The sequence below is a fragment of the Oryza glaberrima genome, chromosome 7 (genome assembly GCF_000147395.1).
Source record: "Oryza glaberrima chromosome 7, OglaRS2, whole genome shotgun sequence".
In the NCBI taxonomy this organism is placed as follows: Eukaryota; Viridiplantae; Streptophyta; class Magnoliopsida; order Poales; family Poaceae; genus Oryza; species Oryza glaberrima.
In genome coordinates, this window is record NC_068332.1 from 23,515,954 (window position 1) to 23,536,168 (window position 20,215).

General features: G+C 39.5%; 3 protein-coding genes and 1 non-coding gene across 4 annotated transcripts; 2 read left to right on the forward strand and 2 right to left on the reverse strand.

The window, feature by feature from the left end:
• Positions 1-471: 471 nt before the first annotated feature.
• LOC127779044 (uncharacterized) lies at positions 472-2,280 on the reverse strand. The gene is made up of 3 exons (XM_052305721.1): positions 1,775-2,280; positions 1,316-1,691; positions 472-747 (listed from the first exon to the last, which is right to left on the reverse strand). The coding sequence occupies exons 1-2, from the start codon at positions 2,186-2,188 to the stop codon at positions 1,335-1,337; spliced, it is 771 nt and encodes a 256-aa protein (XP_052161681.1). The 5' UTR covers positions 2,189-2,280; the 3' UTR covers positions 472-747; positions 1,316-1,334.
• A 749-nt stretch (positions 2,281-3,029) lies between these two features.
• Positions 3,030-5,487, reverse strand: LOC127779043 (uncharacterized). The gene is made up of 7 exons (XM_052305720.1): positions 5,357-5,487; positions 4,560-4,625; positions 4,410-4,475; positions 4,222-4,319; positions 4,000-4,125; positions 3,604-3,861; positions 3,030-3,512 (listed from the first exon to the last, which is right to left on the reverse strand). The coding sequence occupies exons 2-7, from the start codon at positions 4,603-4,605 to the stop codon at positions 3,273-3,275; spliced, it is 834 nt and encodes a 277-aa protein (XP_052161680.1). The 5' UTR covers positions 4,606-4,625; positions 5,357-5,487; the 3' UTR covers positions 3,030-3,272.
• A 3,300-nt stretch (positions 5,488-8,787) lies between these two features.
• Positions 8,788-8,859, forward strand: TRNAH-GUG (transfer RNA histidin (anticodon GUG)). The gene has a single exon. It is a non-coding gene; the product is annotated as a tRNA-His (tRNA).
• Positions 8,860-16,115: 7,256 nt separating this feature from the next.
• LOC127779911 (pectin acetylesterase 12-like) lies at positions 16,116-20,215 on the forward strand. The gene is made up of 12 exons (XM_052306842.1): positions 16,116-16,742; positions 17,371-17,453; positions 17,587-17,716; positions 17,815-17,888; positions 18,242-18,328; positions 18,421-18,545; positions 18,677-18,737; positions 18,912-18,965; positions 19,051-19,128; positions 19,230-19,335; positions 19,423-19,568; positions 19,709-20,215. The coding sequence occupies exons 1-12, from the start codon at positions 16,568-16,570 to the stop codon at positions 19,823-19,825; spliced, it is 1,236 nt and encodes a 411-aa protein (XP_052162802.1). The 5' UTR covers positions 16,116-16,567; the 3' UTR covers positions 19,826-20,215.

A 20,215-nucleotide genomic window follows, 5' to 3' on the forward strand; every position in this document is an offset into this window, starting at 1 on the left:
TGGATAAAGGCGGCAGCAGCAGCTGAGAAAGCAGCACACAGAACATTTGCATCTGCATGGTATCATATCTCACCAAATTCAGGTACAGTACAGTCCACATCAAATGATGAGGACATTATTAGGGATATCGTCATGTTCTACTACTAGGAGCACCACCATCATGTCTTCACCAAATCATTGTAGCTCAATAACGACTGAAAGCAACCACGAAAGCTGACCGAAAGAACACCTTACCTGAGCCTGAAAACCGCAATGACGACTTCACTAATCAGCATCAGCGTACAATGCCACTGCTGCAATACTGCATCATCATCCTTCTCATGAACCGAAGAACAGTATTGGCACTGAATTACACAAGTTCATAAGGCCGTAAAAGTGGATGAAATGGATGGCGACGATCGCAATCTGTGTCGTTGCAAAAATGTTCAGCAGATTCAGGAGCAGTTGAATGCTTTTCCCCCCTTTTATGGCTCTCCAAATTTTCAGAAATATATTAAATCGTGGTGGTAGAGGAATATTGCACGAAGGCAAAGTCACAAGAAATGCTAGGAATATTGTGGTAGGATTTTACTATTACTAATCTAACTGATATCTGATGATTGATATTACATTATGACGAGACATTATGAGTTCATCGTCTCGCTACAATGAATAACTCACTCACTCACTGGCTGCGTCATAACTTTCCGCCTGTTCTTCGATAGCAGAGGCTCTGTGAATTACAGAGCCAAATCTGAAGTCAAGTGCCTGAAAAAGTTAAAAATTGGATTTTTCATCGACAGGGATACTGCGATAAACAGAAGATGCACGCAAGCAGGTTGTGTTGATAGTTAGAACTAAAATCGTAAACATCAAACATGTTTTTTTTAACTAGATAATGGAAAGAAACACAGGCTCTATATCTCCAAGCTAAATTCTGGATATGGGAATTTTGGTGGGATGGGGATGGGGAATTGAGGAATGAACTCCCTCCTTTTCAATACCTGGGTAGGGGCAGGTAATTGGGAGGGAATTCCTCCTTTACTTCGCCTAAACAAATCTCAGCCATCCGTTTTCATTAATGATCTAATCTCCAACTAAACTCCCCATCAATTTCCACCACCTCTACCAAACAAGAGACTGAGATGAAAAATCAAATTCCCATCTTAATCTCACCATCAATTCCCTCGTGTAAACTCCCAATCCCCTTCCCTCAAGTTGCCAAACAAGCCGTTGATGTACGGGAATTTAGAGAAGTAAATTCTCTAAATTCTCTTGATGTGGATTGGCAATAACAATAAATAATCAAACAGTAAATCAGGGGCAGTAATCTTACCACGATAGGAAGCTGTTCATCAAGCAGACGCTGAATTCCCCACTTTGCACTCACCATTCTTCAAACCGTCCTCCTCTGAATCATCAGCCGCAGCAATGTTTTCCTCTTCCTCCTCAAACTGATTTTCAATTTCAACGAGAACAAAATCATCGTCGTCCTGATTTGCGACAAGGACGAAATCCTCCTCCAGATCGTCGTCCTCCGACTCCGACTCCGATCCGGCCAGCGCCGGCTCACCGCTCTCCTCGAGCAACCTGGCGACATCAGGATCGATGGCATTCTCGATCCGCGTCACCTCCACCTCCACCGCCGCCGCCGTCGCCGTGGTGGTCTCCTTACCGGAGGAGCCGATCCGAACGCGGCTCGCGTCGTAGGCCTGAATCGCAGAGGCGAGCAGGAGGATTAGATGCCAATGAGAATGAGATGGCGCGGCGGGTTCAGACGAGATGAGAAGGAGACCTTGACGTCCACAGGGGGGCCGAAGTGCGCGCGGGCGTGGCGGCGGACGGGGAGGAAGGCGGCGGAGGCGCCGCCGCCGCCGGTGGAGGAGATCGAGGGGCGGATCTCGCGGAGGTGGGCGAGGTAGTCGTAGCCGTCGTCGGGGAGGCCGAGCTCCAGGATCTCGCGGCGGACGTGGTCGGGGAGGGGGCCCGTCTCGCCGGAGGCGGAGGAGGAAGGCGCGTTATCATCTCCCTCTCCCACCGCCGCGGCGGCGGCGCCGCCGAGAACGTCGTCGTCGGCGAAGCCCGGGACGTAGTACGGGTTGTTGTCGACGCGGAAGAAGACGCGGTCGGAGGCGTCGGCGGCGCCGGGGCGCGGGCAGAGGCGGAACGTGGCGAAGTTGCGCGGCTTCCGGCTGCGTCCCCGGCCCATGGCGGCGGCGGCGGCGGCGGCGAGATGAGATTGAGTGGTGGTGGCGGCGGTTGCTTGGTGGGGAAGAAGTGGGTGGAGGAAAATGCGGGGGACGAGGCGTTGTCTCGGCCTTGTTCTTATGAAATGGGCTGAGCCGAAATGAAGTTTTCGTTGAGCCCAAGTTAATCTGTTAGTATTTTTCTTTCTTGTTTCCTACGGAAAAATATGCAAATTTATCTTTACTTTCTTTAGATAATACTACGTAAAGAATTTAAACAAAATCCTAATAGAACAAATTTATCTTTCGTAAATCCTGATAGAATACAGATGTAACAAATTTTAAAATTTCCCAGAAAAAGTTGTACTCTCTCTCGCTCTAAAAATGTGTGTTTTTGTTATTGACGTATTACCTCTGTTAGTCTTTGATTTTTTTTGGAAATCAAACTTATTTAGATTTGATCAAATTTATATAAAAATATAGAAATATTTTTAACACAAAACAAAGAAGCTATTAAAATATATTGAATTTTAGATTTAATTGCTATAATTTTTTATAAGTTTGGTTAAACTTAAAGAAACGTCATAGCGGCTTAAGTATGAAATGAAACGGAGAGAGTAGTTTTCAATGTATATGTTTTACCATTATTTTCTCAAACCGTGTGTTTATAAAGACACTACAAATATAACTGTGATACAGTTTTTCTTCACAAATCTACCAACACGTTTTCTCTACATATTTTACATCCATTAATGAGATTTCGAGGTTTGACTGCGCGTCCTTCTGATAACGGATGTACTACTCTGCGAAGTTACTCAGTACAAACACTAATCCGCAGATAAGAAAGGGAAGAACAACAAAAGATTCACAAATGAGGCAATTCTTATTGATCCATTCATTCATTCACATCAGTAGTTCATTACATGACAGGTTCATTCATCACACAAATCACCGAGTACACCTCACGCCATTTTTCACCGTCTTCCTCCCTCTCTTGATTTTTGCAGTAAGCTAGTGTCATTGAGGAAAAAAAAATCATCCACTAATTAATTAATACCATGGGAAAGGGAGCATGCACGGCGACATGGAGGACGGCGTCTGAGCAGCTCAGGCGAGCACGGTGGTCTCGACGGCGGCGGAGCGGAGGTCGACGGCGGCCTGGGCCAGCTGGGCCTGGACGTGCTCGCCGGCGGCCTCCCACAGCTCCGGCACCGCCTCCTTGATGTTGTGGATGCTCTCCAGCGCCACGTCCGCCCCGGCCACCGCCGCCGAGCTCCCCACGATCACCGTGTGGAATCCGGCGGCCTTCCCGGCGGCGATGTTGCGTGGGCTGTCGTCGAAGAACACCTGCATGCACATATGATCATGAGAGTTTCTTTCAGAAATTCAGAGTTTCAGGCTTTCAGAGTTTCATCATCAGTTTTTGATTTGCTTTTACCGTCTTCATGGCGTCGAGCTTGGCGATCTCGATGACGGCTTCCATGGATTCCAGGGACGGCTTGCACAGGATCTTCCTCTTGCGATGAGAAGCTGAGCTGTCAGAACTGCTGCCTCCATCGGTACTGTCAGAGTCGTCTTCTTCAGGTTCAGTCGATGGGTTCAGAGTCTCGAAGCAGATGATCCCTTCGAAGCAATCCTCCAGCCCGAGCTTCTTCAGAACCGTCGCGGCGTGCGCCTTGTCAGAGTTTGTGAATATCTGCAGTTGATTATCACACACACAAATCATGCAGTGCAATCGTGTTCTGAGAAATGATTAAAATTTGAAATGCAGGTGATTTCTCTTGCTGACATGGTAGAAATTTGGATGCTGGAAAACTATCAGGTATCAACTTACAATCTTCCTTTGTGGCAGTGAAAGCAGTAGGTGCCTCAAGACAGGGTCAGGCTTCAGCTTCTCGTATGGCAATGTGCCATGAACATAAGCGTGGAAATCGTCATAGTCGAAATCATAACCCAAGACCTATAAAAAAAATTAACGCAAAATTAAGAGACATAAATGGTATAGTATGCTAAAATTACTAAATAACCAAGGTGCAATGTGCTAGGACAGATATACCTTCAGTCCAGCCATTGTAGTTCCATATTCCCTGTACAGATCAAGACACATCTTGGGAACAAGGCTCTCTTCAATCTGAAGCTTGTTCAGCATATAGTCTGAAATTTCATATATACCACTTATATGAACAAACAGATTTTACAGATCGCAAAATTTAGACAAATGTAAGTCTGAGAGCTTGATTTTACCTTGTATGTTCTTGCGGCAAGCTAAGTTGATTCCTAAGCTCAGTGGGTACAGAGTATCATCCATGTCTGTATATGTGTGACAGAATGTTAAACGTTCAGAAAGTTAGTGGCTGATAAGTAGATGGATGAAACTGTCAGGTAGGTACTTACCAAACAGCAAACAATCAAACTTGGCTCCAGCTGTGTAGGATTCCATCTTTACAGGTTTGCTAGAGCCTGCAATAAATTAACTGTGAGCACAGCAACCTTAAATCATTGAAAAATTGTATCATTTGCAAAAAAAAAATGTTTATAGCATCATATTGTTATAAATATTACTCTACTTTTTTTTCCTGTTTCGATCGCATTTATTGGGAATTATAGTCCGTGCTATTATTATCTCCGGAAACTCAAAGGTTTGGTCTAGCAACACCATGGTCATGGTTATGGATCAGTCACATATCAACTAGTGTACAATACAAAAGAAGTTGCCAAATCAAACTATTAGATTGTCTCTGAAACAGCTGAAAACCGATGAAGTGTGAACAAGGGAAATACAGCCTTGCGACAATATGAACAATTAAGTAAGGGAAAACTCGAGTTATGCAAAGCATTCAGCGAATTTTGTAAGAAGAAATGGTGATCAAAACTAAATCTTTTCATAGAGACCAGTAAAAAAAACTGTTTTCAGGTCTGTCCATGAACAATTAGACCAAAAAACATAAGAGAAAACCATATGCAACTTGAAACTAGAGTAAGCTCAGAGAGGATCATGCTCGCTAATTGGTTCTCAAAGAAGCACTGAAAATAATCAAACTACATCAAGAACAAACTATAATGTCACCACTATCATCTGCTTAATTACAAATTACCAACTGTCTGAGAAAAGAAACGGAGGAAGAACACTGAAAGTCTGAAACAGCAGCAGAGAGAGAGAGAGAAAAAACAGCAAATGGACATGCATGTACCTAGATGCTAAACGGAAGCACAACACAATGCCCTGGTTGATTCCATCTCACCTAGTATCCTCTATTTATACTAATCGTTGTGCTTATTGGAAGATGACACATGGTAGAGACAGCAATGGGTGTCTGAAAGAAGCACATACACACATCTCCTCCACCACACAACCAGCTAAATTTATTCAGGTTTCTTTGCTTTATTATCTTCTGGGATTAGTTGCTTTAGCTGTCATTTTTCCATCAAGAGAGCATCAGAGAGTGCCATCCTACTCGGCCACCTGTATATGAGTACTCTCACAGTGTTGAAAGATTTGCCCAAGTTGAAAGCTAACTTTAGCTTGGATGCAACCGACATAGTTGATAATTGGACATGGGTGATGGTGATGTGGCCTTGTCGTTGCCATCATTACAATGGTGTGATTAAGGTGATTAAAACGCATGATACGTGCTGAATAGTGATTAATTTCTTGGAGTCACCCTGGCATGGACTTGTTTGGTAATGATGTGTGAAATATGTGGAAGTGTTAGTACTAAAGTGTGTCTTCTCCTCGTGGAATTTTTTGGTGCAATGTACCGTGCAAATCACATCGCTTTCGTTCCATATCTGTGCTGTTGATGTGCCGTGGTGATGTGTTCAAGCTCAAGAGCTAACTGTTTTCAGTGTTAAGTGGAAAAAAAGCTCACTGTTTTCAGTGTCCTTTTTTGTATGTGCATCGCAGAGAAAAAAAAAAGCTGGGCTAAGTGGGTTCAGTGCACGCATGAGCTTCAGTTTAGAAGAGGAAAAAAGAAAGAAAGATATGTAATCTTATACTATTGTAATATGATATTCCTTTTGTTATATGCGTACCTTTCTTTGTTTTGGATTGTTCTCTGCGTACCAATCAACAGAACAATCAATCTGTTGAAACAACGATGAAACAATGCTTAATTGCTTCTACTTTGATAAACACCCTCTCTTGATTCTGGCTTGGTTTACTGTTGCCTCCTTCCCTTAGGAATTTATACCATAGATATGCTAATCCGAATCCGAATCCGAATCGAATCCAAATCCTAATACTACTTAGATTAATAAGTAATTAGTTAGCAGTCCTTTTTTTTAATCAACTCTCGTTCACCTAGTCCTAATAGGATTAGAGTTACGTACTCCCTCCGTCAAAGCACCGTTAACTTTTTAGATATGTTTTGCTATTCATCTCTATCTCTACTATTATAAAAATTAAAAATATTTTTGTCCATATTTTGGTATGTCATCCGTATTTGAATCGGTTTTTAAGTTCGTTCATTTTTGAAAATACAGATTCGTGTTTGAGTTGGATTTTAAGCTTGTTTCCTTTTAGAAGTATAAAAGGAGTCGTACAAAAAACTATCATGCTAACTTAAAATGAAATACGGACTACTAATTGCAACTCACTAAAAAAATATCCAAGCAAATTCCCACAATAAATTTTACCCTAGCTAAATTGTATAGCAATAATAAAATTAAAATAGCATTTACCTGTTGTAACGCACGGGCATATTTTCTAGTCTTTTTAAAAATTTTATATAATTATTATTTATTTTGATATGATTTGATTCATCATTAAATTTTTCTAAGCATAACTTGTATCTTTGTATGTTTGCAAAAAAAAAAAGAATAACATGGGTGGTTAAACGTATCTTAAAAAAATTAACAGCATCATATATTAAAAAATAAAGGTAATATTACAACATGCTACCTCCGTTTCAGGTTATAAGATTTTCTAGCATTGTCCACATTCATATATATATCAATGAATCTAGACATAGCATTGTCCAATGCTATGTCTAGATTCATTGATATATATATGAATATGGACAATGCTAACAGACAAAACAAACAATCTGTTGAAACAAAACCCAATTTTCTTTATCACCGAGAAAAAGCAAATCCCATTTGTATGCCCTGCACTTACAGTTCATGAGGTTAGGTTGCATTAGGCACCAATTAGGCAATCCCTTTTTTCAGTACGATGCAAAAGCCTCAGTGGAGATGAGCAACCTGTCCACTGACGATGGCTTTATATACATATCGCAACTAACCCAGCTGCACAGAAACGAACTGTCTTTTTTCGGCTTAACCATGGGGAGACATGCCATGAGCTTCGTTGGTTGCGTTGGATCTGGACAGGTGTTCGTCCTCCTCTCTCCTTCGATAATTCGATTCCTGGCTAGACAAGCACCATGGGAGAAAGAAAAGGCAGAGTGCATTGCTGATACACACACCAACCTGTCCGTCACTCAACTCGCCCCTGATTCTCTCATCTGCACCTGCCTGACGAATCCGGCACGCTACTGGAACTGATTCAGAGAGATTAATTTGCTTTCTTCGGTTCAGAGTGATTGTAACCTGTTCTTGTTCTTGGTTTAAGACTTTCAGAGGAGGTTGAGGTGATCTAGTAGAAGCAGATGCTGATGAGATCATGAGAATAATCGATTTGTTGATGCTAGTAGCTTCTTTTGCTGGAGCAAACAACCTGAAAAATGACAAGCTTGAGGAGATTATTCTTTTTTTTCATGTTTTTGCGTCGATTATGCATTTTGCCAATCGCGAGGGAGGGGATGAAAGGGAAAGGAGTGGCGTAGGGAAAGTAGAATTTATTAGGCAGGCCACATTAAAGGCTTAGGCTTTTGGAAAGGGAATAATTAATAAAGTAACTAACATAAATTATTATTTAGTGGCAGAGAAACATCATCCTACAAGGCTACCATTATTATCATTCTATAAAAAATAAACGCGAATATTAGGGAATGACATAATATCAAATAAATAGAAGGAGTGAGACTTCGAACACAAGCCGGCGAGCTCACCACCTTGTGGAGTTAGCCGGAAGACCCCTGAGTATTTATCAAAAGACCTAATATCATTCTATGCCTATGAAATTATTTAGGGTCTAATTTTAGGGCCCCTTTAAATCACATAAATGAAAAAAAAATGAAGAAATAGAAAAAAACACGTGATTCTAGTAAGAACTTAAGTGCAACACAGATAATTACAAAACACAAAAAAAAACACACACGAATAACCGTTTGATTGGACTGCATGAAAACGCAGAAATCGGATAAAAGAGATGGACTCAAAAAAGAAAATTTTCAAGAGGTTAAAGTTCTTATAAATTTTCTTCAAAATCTTTATAAGATTGTCTATTTCATAGGAATTTTAAATGATAGAATAGGATTCAATCCTTTGTTTTAAAGACTTCCATAGGAAATATTTCTGTACGATTGAAATCCCACAAAATATTTTTTTCCAACAAATCGGGGCCTTTATTAAGCTATGAATTGCTAGATATGGTAAAAACTAAGAACTGGGTTCAGACGACAGATAATCTGAGCAGCGAGAAAATGATGTCAAGATAAAAGAAAAATGGAAATACAGAAGTTGTATTAATACATTTTGATGTTGCAGGAGGACATAAGTTGTGGCTGTAGTTTAGTGGTGAGAATTCCACGTTGTGGCCGTGGAGACCTGGGCTCGAATCCCAGCAGCCACAAATAAAATTTTTATTTTTCCTATTTTTATTATTGCTGGGCTGAGTTGGGGTTTATTTTGGATGGGCCTGAGTTTGGCAAGAGGCCCAAATTTTGGGCATTATTCCTGCTGGGCCCAAATTTATTTTGGGGCATTATTCTTGCTAGGCCCAAATTATTTTATTCTTAGCCCAAATTACGATGATTGATTGTTCGGGCTAAGTATGGGCCGTCGGAGTCGCGGTCCAACTTCCCGTATGCATTTGCAGCTGCTACTGCATATGGACCAAATGCACATCACTGTTTCAGCAAAATCTTTTTTAGCCGGGTTGACCAAGAGACACGGCCAACCAAATTTTATTAAGATTATAAAAGAAAAAGGTTACAAATAAACAATTTATAAATCTAACCGATGAGAGATTGCTGGGAGAACATTGTGCCTAAATGTGGTGAAAGAAAGGCACCACGAAACGGAAAATATGTAGTGCAAACCACATTTGCAAGTTAAATTTTAACTCATGGTGGTGTGGACAAATCTCGGACGTCCATTTTTCGATCCAACGGTAGTTTCTAAGTTTTCACTACATATGTGGTTTGCACTACATATTTTCCTACGAAACTACAGGTCAACCAAAGCAAATAGAGGCTATCCATCAAGGGATCGCTAAGCGATCGATCCCTTTTTTTTTCACCACTTTTTATTTTTTTTACCATATAGTTTTTTTTTAAGTTTATATACCCAAAGTTTATACATCTAGGATTTACACATCTTTTATAGGTCAAAAGTTTATATACTGATTCAAATTTGAATTTGAATTCAAATGCATTTAAAGATGAATTTGAATATGATATATAAACTTTTGACTTATAAATTTTTGGTTTATAAACTTTAGGTGTACAAACTTGTATAAACTTTAAATGTGCAACTTGATATGTATAACTTACTAAAATAGGAAAGTAAAACGGTATACCGTCTGGGGCAGGGAACCGATCGCCCCAAGCGATGGATCGCGCCATAGGAGTTTCGTATCCATCAGGGGATTCGAGCAACCTTTGCGGTCTTCCAAATGGTTATCTCATCTCTAATGTCGTTCAATATGAATAATTGGAGAGGCGTTCGAGCACGCTGATTCAGCAAAAGTGAAAAACCTCCTACACTACTTGCTCTGAACATGGTTAGTTACAGCCAATGAGAGTCAACAAGCCAAGCAGCAACAGCATAGGAGTATGCGTGAATGCGATCCTGATGAATAATAAGCAGCACCAACACTCGCTCCATTTCCTTTCCTTGGCTGTTCCTGTTTTTTTTGTTTTTTTTTGTTTTTGTTTTTTTTTTTTTTTTGCGGGGTGGCTGTTCCTGTTCATATGCCGGCCCGGCTATAATAGATTGATGCGTTGAACTTCTTACACAGACGAGACAACCGAACATGTTGTCTGGTTGTCTGAAGACTCTGAACCTTGCTTGACCCATGCTACAGATCACTCTTCCCGGTTTCTGTCTTTCTACTCGCCTTTTTTTAAAAAAAAACATTTAGCGCAAGATTCAGCGAATATAAATATGGCAGGCAGGTCACTTGTTCAGAGTTGGGAGTAAATTATCTGAAGCAGTAGCAATGCAAATTCAGGCATATGCAGAGCAGATCCATGTGCTCCGATGCAGCTTTCCACGCGCCTTCTGCTCTCTACTCCGCTCCGCCATTGACGCATTGCATGCTCGTACCTACTCATTTCTTCCCAAAATATACTCGTATATATTATGCTTTCGTCTCGTATTTATCTAATACCGTATTTTACTAAGACGGAACTGGGATACTGTACTTCCTCGTGCTTTCTGCGCCATTCTTGAAGTACGGAATACGCTACTAATCTACTGTCTTCTACACTCCACTTCGCTACTTGGCTCTGTCAGTCACTGACTGAACTAAGCTAAACCGATCTGAAACCCTCACACAGACGATAAGATTGAGTAATTTTTTTTTGCACAGATCTGAACAAGGATTAGCTGCTAGTACTGTCAGTACGATATATAGGTAAATCCCTACTGTGATTGTACTGATGCGTGTGATTAGATAATTCATGGTCCATTAAAGAAATCTCATAGATCTACCTAACCTAATCTATCATAGCAGCATCATGCATTGTATATGTGATATGTCCCCATCGAAACACAAACAAGTGCCCATGCAGAGATTAAGCTTATCTGAACCCACCACCTCTCAAGCCTGAACATACGTACGAGCATCAGATCAACGAGCAATATGATCGACTGAAACTAATCTCAAGTACACTAGTTAGCTGCACTTGCAGTAGATCGAAGCCGATCCATCTCTTCCTCTGAATTTATACTACTAGTAGTACATCTGAAAACTGAAAATGGTTATGGTTCAGGTATGTTTTTGTCTCCATGATGAGGCCATGACCAAAGTCTGAAAGATCACTGGATATGCTCTTCAAAAGCAGGAGGAGCATTTCGCCGTGGATCCAACCCTCATCTGCTCGTGTGTGTGTGTCGGCGGGCGGCCAATTTAGTAAATGCTGCCAACTCATGACAATTGTCCAAGAACACTGAATTCTTCAGAGAATTTTTTTTTATCAGTGATCAAAATGCAGACCATTTCTTATTTCTAATGTCAATGGAGGATAATTGAGCCTGCTTTATGCGTTTTCCTTGATGTTTAAGTTTATCGTGGGATCAGTGCAGGACATAATTAGGCAGGAGGATGATCTGATCCGATGCTTTGGTCGTTAAAAATCCCTCCTTTTTCGCTGTCCTGGAATCACGGGCCAAATGCGATTCGCATCCTTTCGTTTTCAAAATGGTCCTCACGATCTATTATTTTTTGGATTAAATTTGATGGCTGCTTGATTAGCGGCAGCAGCGTCATATTTTTCTTCGCCTTTTTGACCGGAGTCCAGCGATCTGATGGTCTGATCTGCTTTCATGACAGATTGATTGTTGCTTTTGAACACCAGATTTATCAAAGGGACACCGATTTGCCCATGCTGATGCATGCCTGTATGCTTGTCATGATTAAAATCTACTACTACTTCAATTTACTGCTCCATCCGTTTCATAATATAAGGGATTTTGAGTTTTTGTTTATAATATTTGACCACTCTTCTTATTCAATTTTTTTTAAAATTATTATTTATTTTATTTGTGACTTACTTTATTATCTATAGTACTTTAAGCACAATTTTTCATTTTTTATATTTGCAAAAAAAAATTTGAATAAGACGAGTGGTCAAACGTTGCAAACAAAAACTCAAAATCCTTATGGGACGGAGGGAGTACTCCCGGAAATGATTGTGCCGTGCATTATAGCTAAAAATCCATGCATTTCTTTACGAGATTATTACGAGTAATTAGTTAAGTTGAGCAAGAAGAATCTCTCTCTCTTGCTCCCTTCCTCCAAAACGGGAAAAAAATACTATCTTACTGATACAGAAATCATGAGTACATTTATTTATTTTAAGAAGGGCAAAAGCTTTGCCTTTATATATATTAATATATAAATAGAGCAGGAGAATTATGACTTCCGAATTCTGATCATACACTTAATTTGTTTCTTCATTTAAGTTTTAGATACATATAGACTACAAATATAACTAATTTATTTGAAAAAACAATCGAAATTTGAAATAATTTTGAATGAAGGGAGTATCTAGGAGATTTAGATGAAGCTGTACAGTAGTGTAGTACATCAGTACATATCCAGGGGACGTGCTGGATGGTTGAAAAGTTGGTTGGGCTTCGTTTTAGCGAGCGCTACGTACATTAATCACTATCACTAGTGAGTGATTAATTTGAGCATATTATATCCTTGACCAATGGTCCCCACCGTATTGTATGGAGATGGATTACTTGCACCAGCATTATTTATTGTATATGTGGACGTATCGTGCGTGTACCAGAATGAGACAATTACACCCTCATATGAGGAGGGTCTGGATCCCCTGGAGTTGGATATAACTCTACCAAGTAGAGTTGGCCAAATCTATATCATCCATTGTTTTCTATGGCTGAGATCATGCCTCATTAAATTTACCTAATAAATTAACTCCTCAACATTAATGGTTATAGCTTGATAGGAAAATTAGTTTTTTCAACGCTTCCTCTATTTTAATTATGTTCTCAACAAAAAATTAAGTGAAAAACTTTTTGTTCTTAATAAACACATACAGTCGATCAACTCTAAGCAGCAGTATATACTAACACTGTGCGTGCTAGAAAAGCCAGAGAATTCAGCACCGTACTGCCAGGACAGTGTTTTCATATATATGCAACAGCATACCATATCAATATTAATATATATAATTTTTTAATAAAATAGATGAAGTATGAAATTCTTGTAATATGTATAATTTTTTAATAAAATAGATGAAGTATGAAATTCTTGTATTAATTCCACAATTCTACAGTAAAAAAAATATCTTAAAATATCTTGTGACATGTTGTTGATGCAAGTTTATTTGTTGCACAGTTAATTACTTGTTTTAAGTATATATTAACGTTAACGTGGCTTAATCCTAACCGTTGAGGTATACGGAATGGCACATATCATGGCAACTCCACCTGATAGAGTTGTAGCCAACTTTACATTTGGCACTGGGAATAAGTTTGGGTAAAATTTTAAAATTCTTACTATTAGTTTTATATAAGAATGACATTCATTTGATTCAATAAGTTTGTAATGCAAATAATATTATTGAGACAACTTTACGCGTACCATCCTTTCTATTTAATTTTAAGCTAAACATTTTTTAAAAATTTGTTGGATAGTCAAAACTTTAATCAAATCTTATTCTAAACATAAAATATTTATAACGGGGGGAAGTACTGTGACTTACTCTATATAATCTATATTTATGTTTTAGGTTTGAGAGAGTGCAGAAGTAAAGAGAAGTTAAAATATACTACTAGGACTTTCTGCCCCGTTCTTACCAACTATGCTAGGTTTCGGTTTTCGACGAAACCCGATCGTAAACAGTGAAATCTTGAGGTTTTGACGCAGAACGAAAGCATCTTTGAGTGAAAATTTTAAATGATTTTTTGAGAATTAAAATTTTAAACAAAAAAAATCGATCGAAATTTGTTGAAAACTGTCATACCACCTAGGGTTTGGATCCGACGCTCAATCCAAAAGCGCACCATGGGATATGCTTTTAACGAGGAGAATTCTTAACTTCTTATGATCTGTTCACTTTCAAATTGTTTTCATTCTGTTTTAAATTTTGTGAGCAAGTTATTGAATATTTTAATCCATTTGTATTCCTAATAGTTGACCATGAAATGGCACCCATACACGTGAGTGGCTGAGTGCCACACAGCTCGCAAGTCGCAAAACGATCAATCAGTTGGTGTAGACCACTAACGTCCAAACGAGTTCTTGTGCAGAACATGTGATTTCGTCTAGGAACCTCCCCCGACAAAACGTTGCTGTTGTACCACCATTTAACAGCTTCTCTCTTTGTCTAATTAACCTCCTTATTAAGAAGCAACAGTAACAGCCACCGGTATCAAACGCGAATTAATCACCTCTATTAATTAAACCAACATTAATACGCAAATAAATACTCCTACAGAAACATTAAAAAAAAGACAAAAAAGAAATCTTTGTACTTGTACTATTGACAAGCAGCATGGTTGAATGCTAAATACTCCTATTTGAGAGTTACTATTGATTAATTTGATAGTGAGAGTACAAACAAATAAATTAACTATTACTCGTATAAAATATAACATAATCGATTTATAAGTATAAAAATTAAAAACAAATTTAAAATAATTCTAAGAAAAATAATATATATTTTTTTATGAAAATTACACCGTCAGAAATTCAAGAAGTCTCACTAGTCAGTCTAAGGTTTCATAAAGGTTGAGTTTTTCGGTGGTACACAAAACGAGAAAATTCATCGATACGGATTATTGAGTATTATTTATTATTATAAACTTAAGAGACAATTTTTAAAGATACATATGGACAAATCATTCCTAAAAATTGATTGTTTCTCGAAGGAAGGGTGGCAGTTACCTCCGTCCCAAAATCATTTCATTTTTCACTTATCCCACACATATTAATACAAAAATTAAAAGATTAAGATACCCTTCACTTTACTAAGGGTCTATTTGGGGAGCTTCTAAGAAACAACTTGTTGCTAGTCAGTTTCTGAGAATTTGGAAAAGTTGGGTATCCCAGCTTCTGGCTTCTAACTTCATTTTTTTAGATTCTACAACTATAGCTTCTTATAATCTAAACCAAAAGTTGGATTGTTTTGAGGAGCTTCTGATTCTGGAAGAAGTGGCTTCTAACTTTATTTTTTTAATTCTACAACTATAGCTTCTTATAATCTAGATCAAAAGTTGGATTGTTTTGAGGAGTTTCTGATTCTAGAAGAAGCTGCAGCATTTAGAAACTTTCCCAAATAGGCCCTAAATTCTAATAGAATTGTCCCCCACTTTATTATTTATAGTATATTTGTCCTACTTTCTAAAACTCTATTTCTAATACAATGAACTTATTTTTTGAGTATGAGTAGTACTTGTATTACTTTTCTCCGTCCCAAAATACAGAGAATTTTAATTTAATGTAACACATTTTAGTACTACGAATCTAAATAACGAATGTTAAATTTATAGTAACAGTATGTGTCATGTTCAACTAAAATCCTTTACTCCATCCGTTCCATTTTAAATGCAGTTCTAGGTTTTCTTGTCTAACGTTTGACCATTCATTTTATTTGAAAATTTTATGAAAAATTAAGACACACATGAAGCACTATTTATATTTATTATCTAATAATAATAATAATAAATTATTTATAAAAAAATTAAATAAGATGAACGATCAAATGTTTGATTCGAAACGTGAGCCACACTTAAGGCTGTGTTTAGTTCACGGTAAAATTGAAAGTTTGGTTGAAAATGGAACGATGTGACGAAAAAGTTGAAAGTTTATATAAATGGAAAAATTCGATGTGATGGAAAAAGTTAAAAATTTAAAGAAAAAATTAGGATCTAAACACGGTATAAAATGAGACATGAGTAGGAGTACTACATTGGGCTTCCTCAATCCTCATTCATCGCCGTAGCCGACACTACTAATTATTTTGCGCCTCCCCATGAAAAAGCTGTGCTGCTTGTAGCCGCTGCGTCGAAGAAGCGCAAGCGAGGAAGTGACCAGCCTGCCTATGGCCGCTGCTCAGCTCAGCTCCCAGCTGTCACTTGCTCCAATGGAGACGAGTACGCCCACCAAAAAAAGCAGTAATTGCATTTCACAGTTTTCCCCACCCTCTCGCCGCCCTCCCCTGGATTCCGTAGTTCCATCATCACCACCACCACGTTCCGGGCGACTCCTTCCATTGCTTCTTTTCTTCTTCTTCTTCTTCTCCATTTCTACAGCCTCACAAGATAGGGAGATGCTTTGCTTCACAACTGTAATTACACTACACGTTTTTTCACTGGAAGCACTAGTGCAGCTGCACTAGTAGCAGTGCACACCGCTCCACAGAATCTCCCAGAAGCAGCCGCTTTTGTTTTGTCAGCCATTGCCAGCATCCAGCTGCACTTGGCTCCGCGTATAACTTCCTTTCTTGCTTGGCCGCTTCTGCTCCTCCATTCTTCCCTCCTCCTCTTCCCCTTCTTCCAGATCCATTCCTCAGGAAGAAGGCAGAGGCTGGGAGTGGGAGGAAGGCCCAAGAACCAGCAAAGAAAGAAGAGAACCATCAACCATGGGTTGTTCTTGGGCTCTTGCTGCTCTGGTTCTTGGCTTCTTGGTGGTGGCAGTCCATGGCTCTGAGCCGTGGCTGAATCAGACGCAGGTCTACTCCACCAATGCCAACTCTGGTAGCAATGGCGTCTTCGTCGGGATTACGCTCATCCAGTCGGCGGCCGCCAAGGGAGCCGGTATATATGTTTCCTTGTTCCCTGAATTGTTCGTTCATTCCTTGATTCTAGTATTTTTTTTTTCCGGCTGCAAAGATTGCTTTTTTATTGGCCTTGCCTTGCCCCCATGTGAGCTCTTGGAATTGGGTCAATGGGGTCTTGGGTTTTCCACTGATTGAGTCATTGAGTGGTGTGATACTGTGATCCGGTCCTTGTTGAGTTGACCCTGGTTGGACAGAGGGTTCAGAGCACCTGTAAATTAGGAGGAGTGTGATTGCTCATGTTTTCTTTTTTTGGTGCCCCTCTTTTTGTTTAGGTGCTCCTTGATTGAGTGATCATGCAGTGTTAACCTTTTTGTTGGTTGGTTGTAGCATGCCATGCATCATGTGTGGATCTTGATAGATATATGCATGTGGATCTAGAGCCTTGGGATGTTTGGTGGTTGTCATGATGAAAATTTCCTTGCTACCTAGTTGGGGGAAAAGGGGACTCAATGCTATCTGTTTTCTGTTAACTTAAGTTGACATTCTTGATTGTCTAGCGAGTAGTGTATCATAAATTCTGAATAATTTGGACCCAAGTTTCCATTTGCTTATAGCAGGGTTGGTTGGCAAATCTCGATGACAGCTTTCTTTGTTTATCATGGCAGTATGCTTGGATGGGAGCTTACCAGGGTATCACCTACACCGAGGGTTTGGATCAGGGGCAAACAGTTGGCTTGTCAATTTGGAGGTGAGAAATACACCCCAATTCCCATATATGTGAACAGAGAGATAAGTTTGAGCAAATGGCACTTTGTGGCACTAGAGATTGTTGTATATCGTTCAGGCTTTAGTAGCTGATGGTGATTCGTTTGGAATTCCAGGGTGGAGGCTGGTGCAACGATGTTAAAAGCTGCGTGTTTCGCAAGAGCAGTCGGCGGGGTTCATCAAATCACATGGAGAGCCAACTCCAGTTTACTGGGATAATGAGTAACAGGCCTGAAGAAAATCCTGGTATTCTTTCGATCAATTCTGTCTTGATATAGTTCATGCGAATATTGCTATTAATTATTGGTGGCTGACAAATTATGACTGTGCTCTCTTCTTCTTAGATTTCTACAACTGGAACAGAGTGAAGGTTCGATATTGTGATGGCGGATCCTTCACTGGTGATGGGGCTGATGCGGTGAGTGCAAATTTTGTTTCTGCATTTTAGTGCGTTGGTTTCCTGATATTTAACTGGGCTGAAGGGTTTCAGAAGATAATCAAGATAACTGATCACCTAAGTTTAATGTTTCCCAAAGGAAAATGTTTTTCAATTTAAGTTTAAGTTCTCTTAGATAGTAGTAATATTTAGTGTACACGTTTCTTCCTAGTGACCTACATTCCATATTGCACACAGTGCACATTCCATTCAAACAAATATTCTGAAGAAATACATACTTCACATCCCCCCAAAAAAATTACTACATAATATACATGTTTATGTTTTTTTCTACTGAACTACATGGTTCATTTATCAGAGTTTTCTTTCTCCAGTCTGCAGGCCTTTATTTCCGAGGTCAGCGTATTTGGCAGGCTGCTATGGATGATCTGATGGCCCAAGGAATGAGATATGCTAACCAGGTACTGATCCTTCCACAGCTAATCATGTTTTCTTTAGCCTTTTGGATTTTGGAAATAATTTATGTTTCCTTGCCACAACTCAATTCTACCAGGCACTTCTTTCTGGATGCTCTGCTGGTGGTGTTTCAACCATACTTCACTGTGACGAGTTCCGTGGATTGTTTAGCGGCAGTACAAACGTGAAGTGCCTTGCTGATGCTGGAATGTTTCTGGACTTGTAAGTTCACATATAGAAATGAGACTTGCTTTGATGCAGTTTTTCATGCCCATTCTTTGCTATGGATGAATACTGGTAGAGTAAAAGCTAATCATCTGATATTACGTTATGGATTTAATTACCATTTGCAGTGTTGATGTTTCTGGGCAACGAGAAATGAGGGACTTCTTCAATGGTATTGTGAGATTGCAGGTATCTGCCACTGTCCACCATGTTATGATACTTCTGTTCGTCATGACTGTAACACTTCTTCTACATGTTATGCTACTATTAATTTATGTCAGAATATACGATACCTTTGAAAAAAAATATTTTCTCAATATCTTTTTTTCGCTTATGTTCTCATGAAAATTCGACCAAAAACAGGGTTCCGGAAGAAGCCTGCCTAGGTCTTGTACCTCCCGCATGGATAAAACTTCGGTAAGGAAAACATCAAGAAGTATCTAACAAAGATATACACAGTTAGTTTTTCACAATTTCTTTTTCTAATTGGTGCTCTCTACAGTGCTTTTTCCCCCAGAATGTGGTGCCAAACATTCAAACTCCAACTTTTATTTTGAACACTGCTTATGACGTGTGGCAGGTATTTGTCAGTTGTTTTGCATGTTAACGGTATGATAAAGTTGGTCCACAAATATAAACTATAAAATGTTCAAGGACATGATTTTATTTTATATTTTCCAGCTTCAACAAAGTGTGGCCCCCAAAAGGGCTGATCCGCAAGGTCTATGGCGAGGATGTAGGATGAATCATGCCTCCTGTAATAGCAACCAACTGCAATTTTTACAAGGTACTGGGCTGTTCTCCCAGATCCATGAATTATAAACTGTCAATTCAAGTCTAGATTGGCTGACCCCCTGTGTATGTATGATGGCAGGTTTCAGGAATCAAATGCTCGATGCGGTGAGGGGTTTCTCCGGCGCAAGGCAGAACGGTCTTTTTATCAACTCCTGTTTCGCACATTGCCAGAGTGAGAGACAGGACACATGGTACGCAGGGGATTCTCCTCGTCTCGGTAACAAGGTACGCAAACTCTGCAGTGATGCCATGAAAAACATTCTCGCTTCGAAAGATTTCCTGACTGTCTGAACTCTGAGCTCCTACATGTAAAACCAGTAGTCTCATCAGACCCATCCCATGTACTTTTTTTCTTGGATATGCAGAGAATTGCTGAAGCAGTAGGCGACTGGTTTTTCGATAGGGCAGACGCGAAGTACACAGACTGTGCATACCCTTGTGATGGTACCTGCCATCATCTTACATTCAGGGGAGATTACTAAGATTCATTCTTAGACCACCACCAAATGTAGGTGGCAAAAAGAGGGGAAAAAAGGGACACCCAATGGGAATATATACAGAATAAGAGGAAGGTATAGATAGAGGATGCAAAGCTAGTGACTTGCATGGACATGTTCATCATTACTCAGATATGATCTTAGGGCAGGGCCTGGTGTGCTTGCTAATGTGGCATGATCAGGCCTCTGCATTTAGCTCCACACACCGATTGATTCTTTTCCATTGCCTGAATTCCCTGGATGATGTATCTCTGAACATTTGGACCCCAATGGTGTATCTGTATCATAAATTTACATATCCATGTACTAAACGTGATAATATGAATGAAATAAGTAATGTGCCTGCAAGAAACCCAATCATTTGTCAGGCAAATA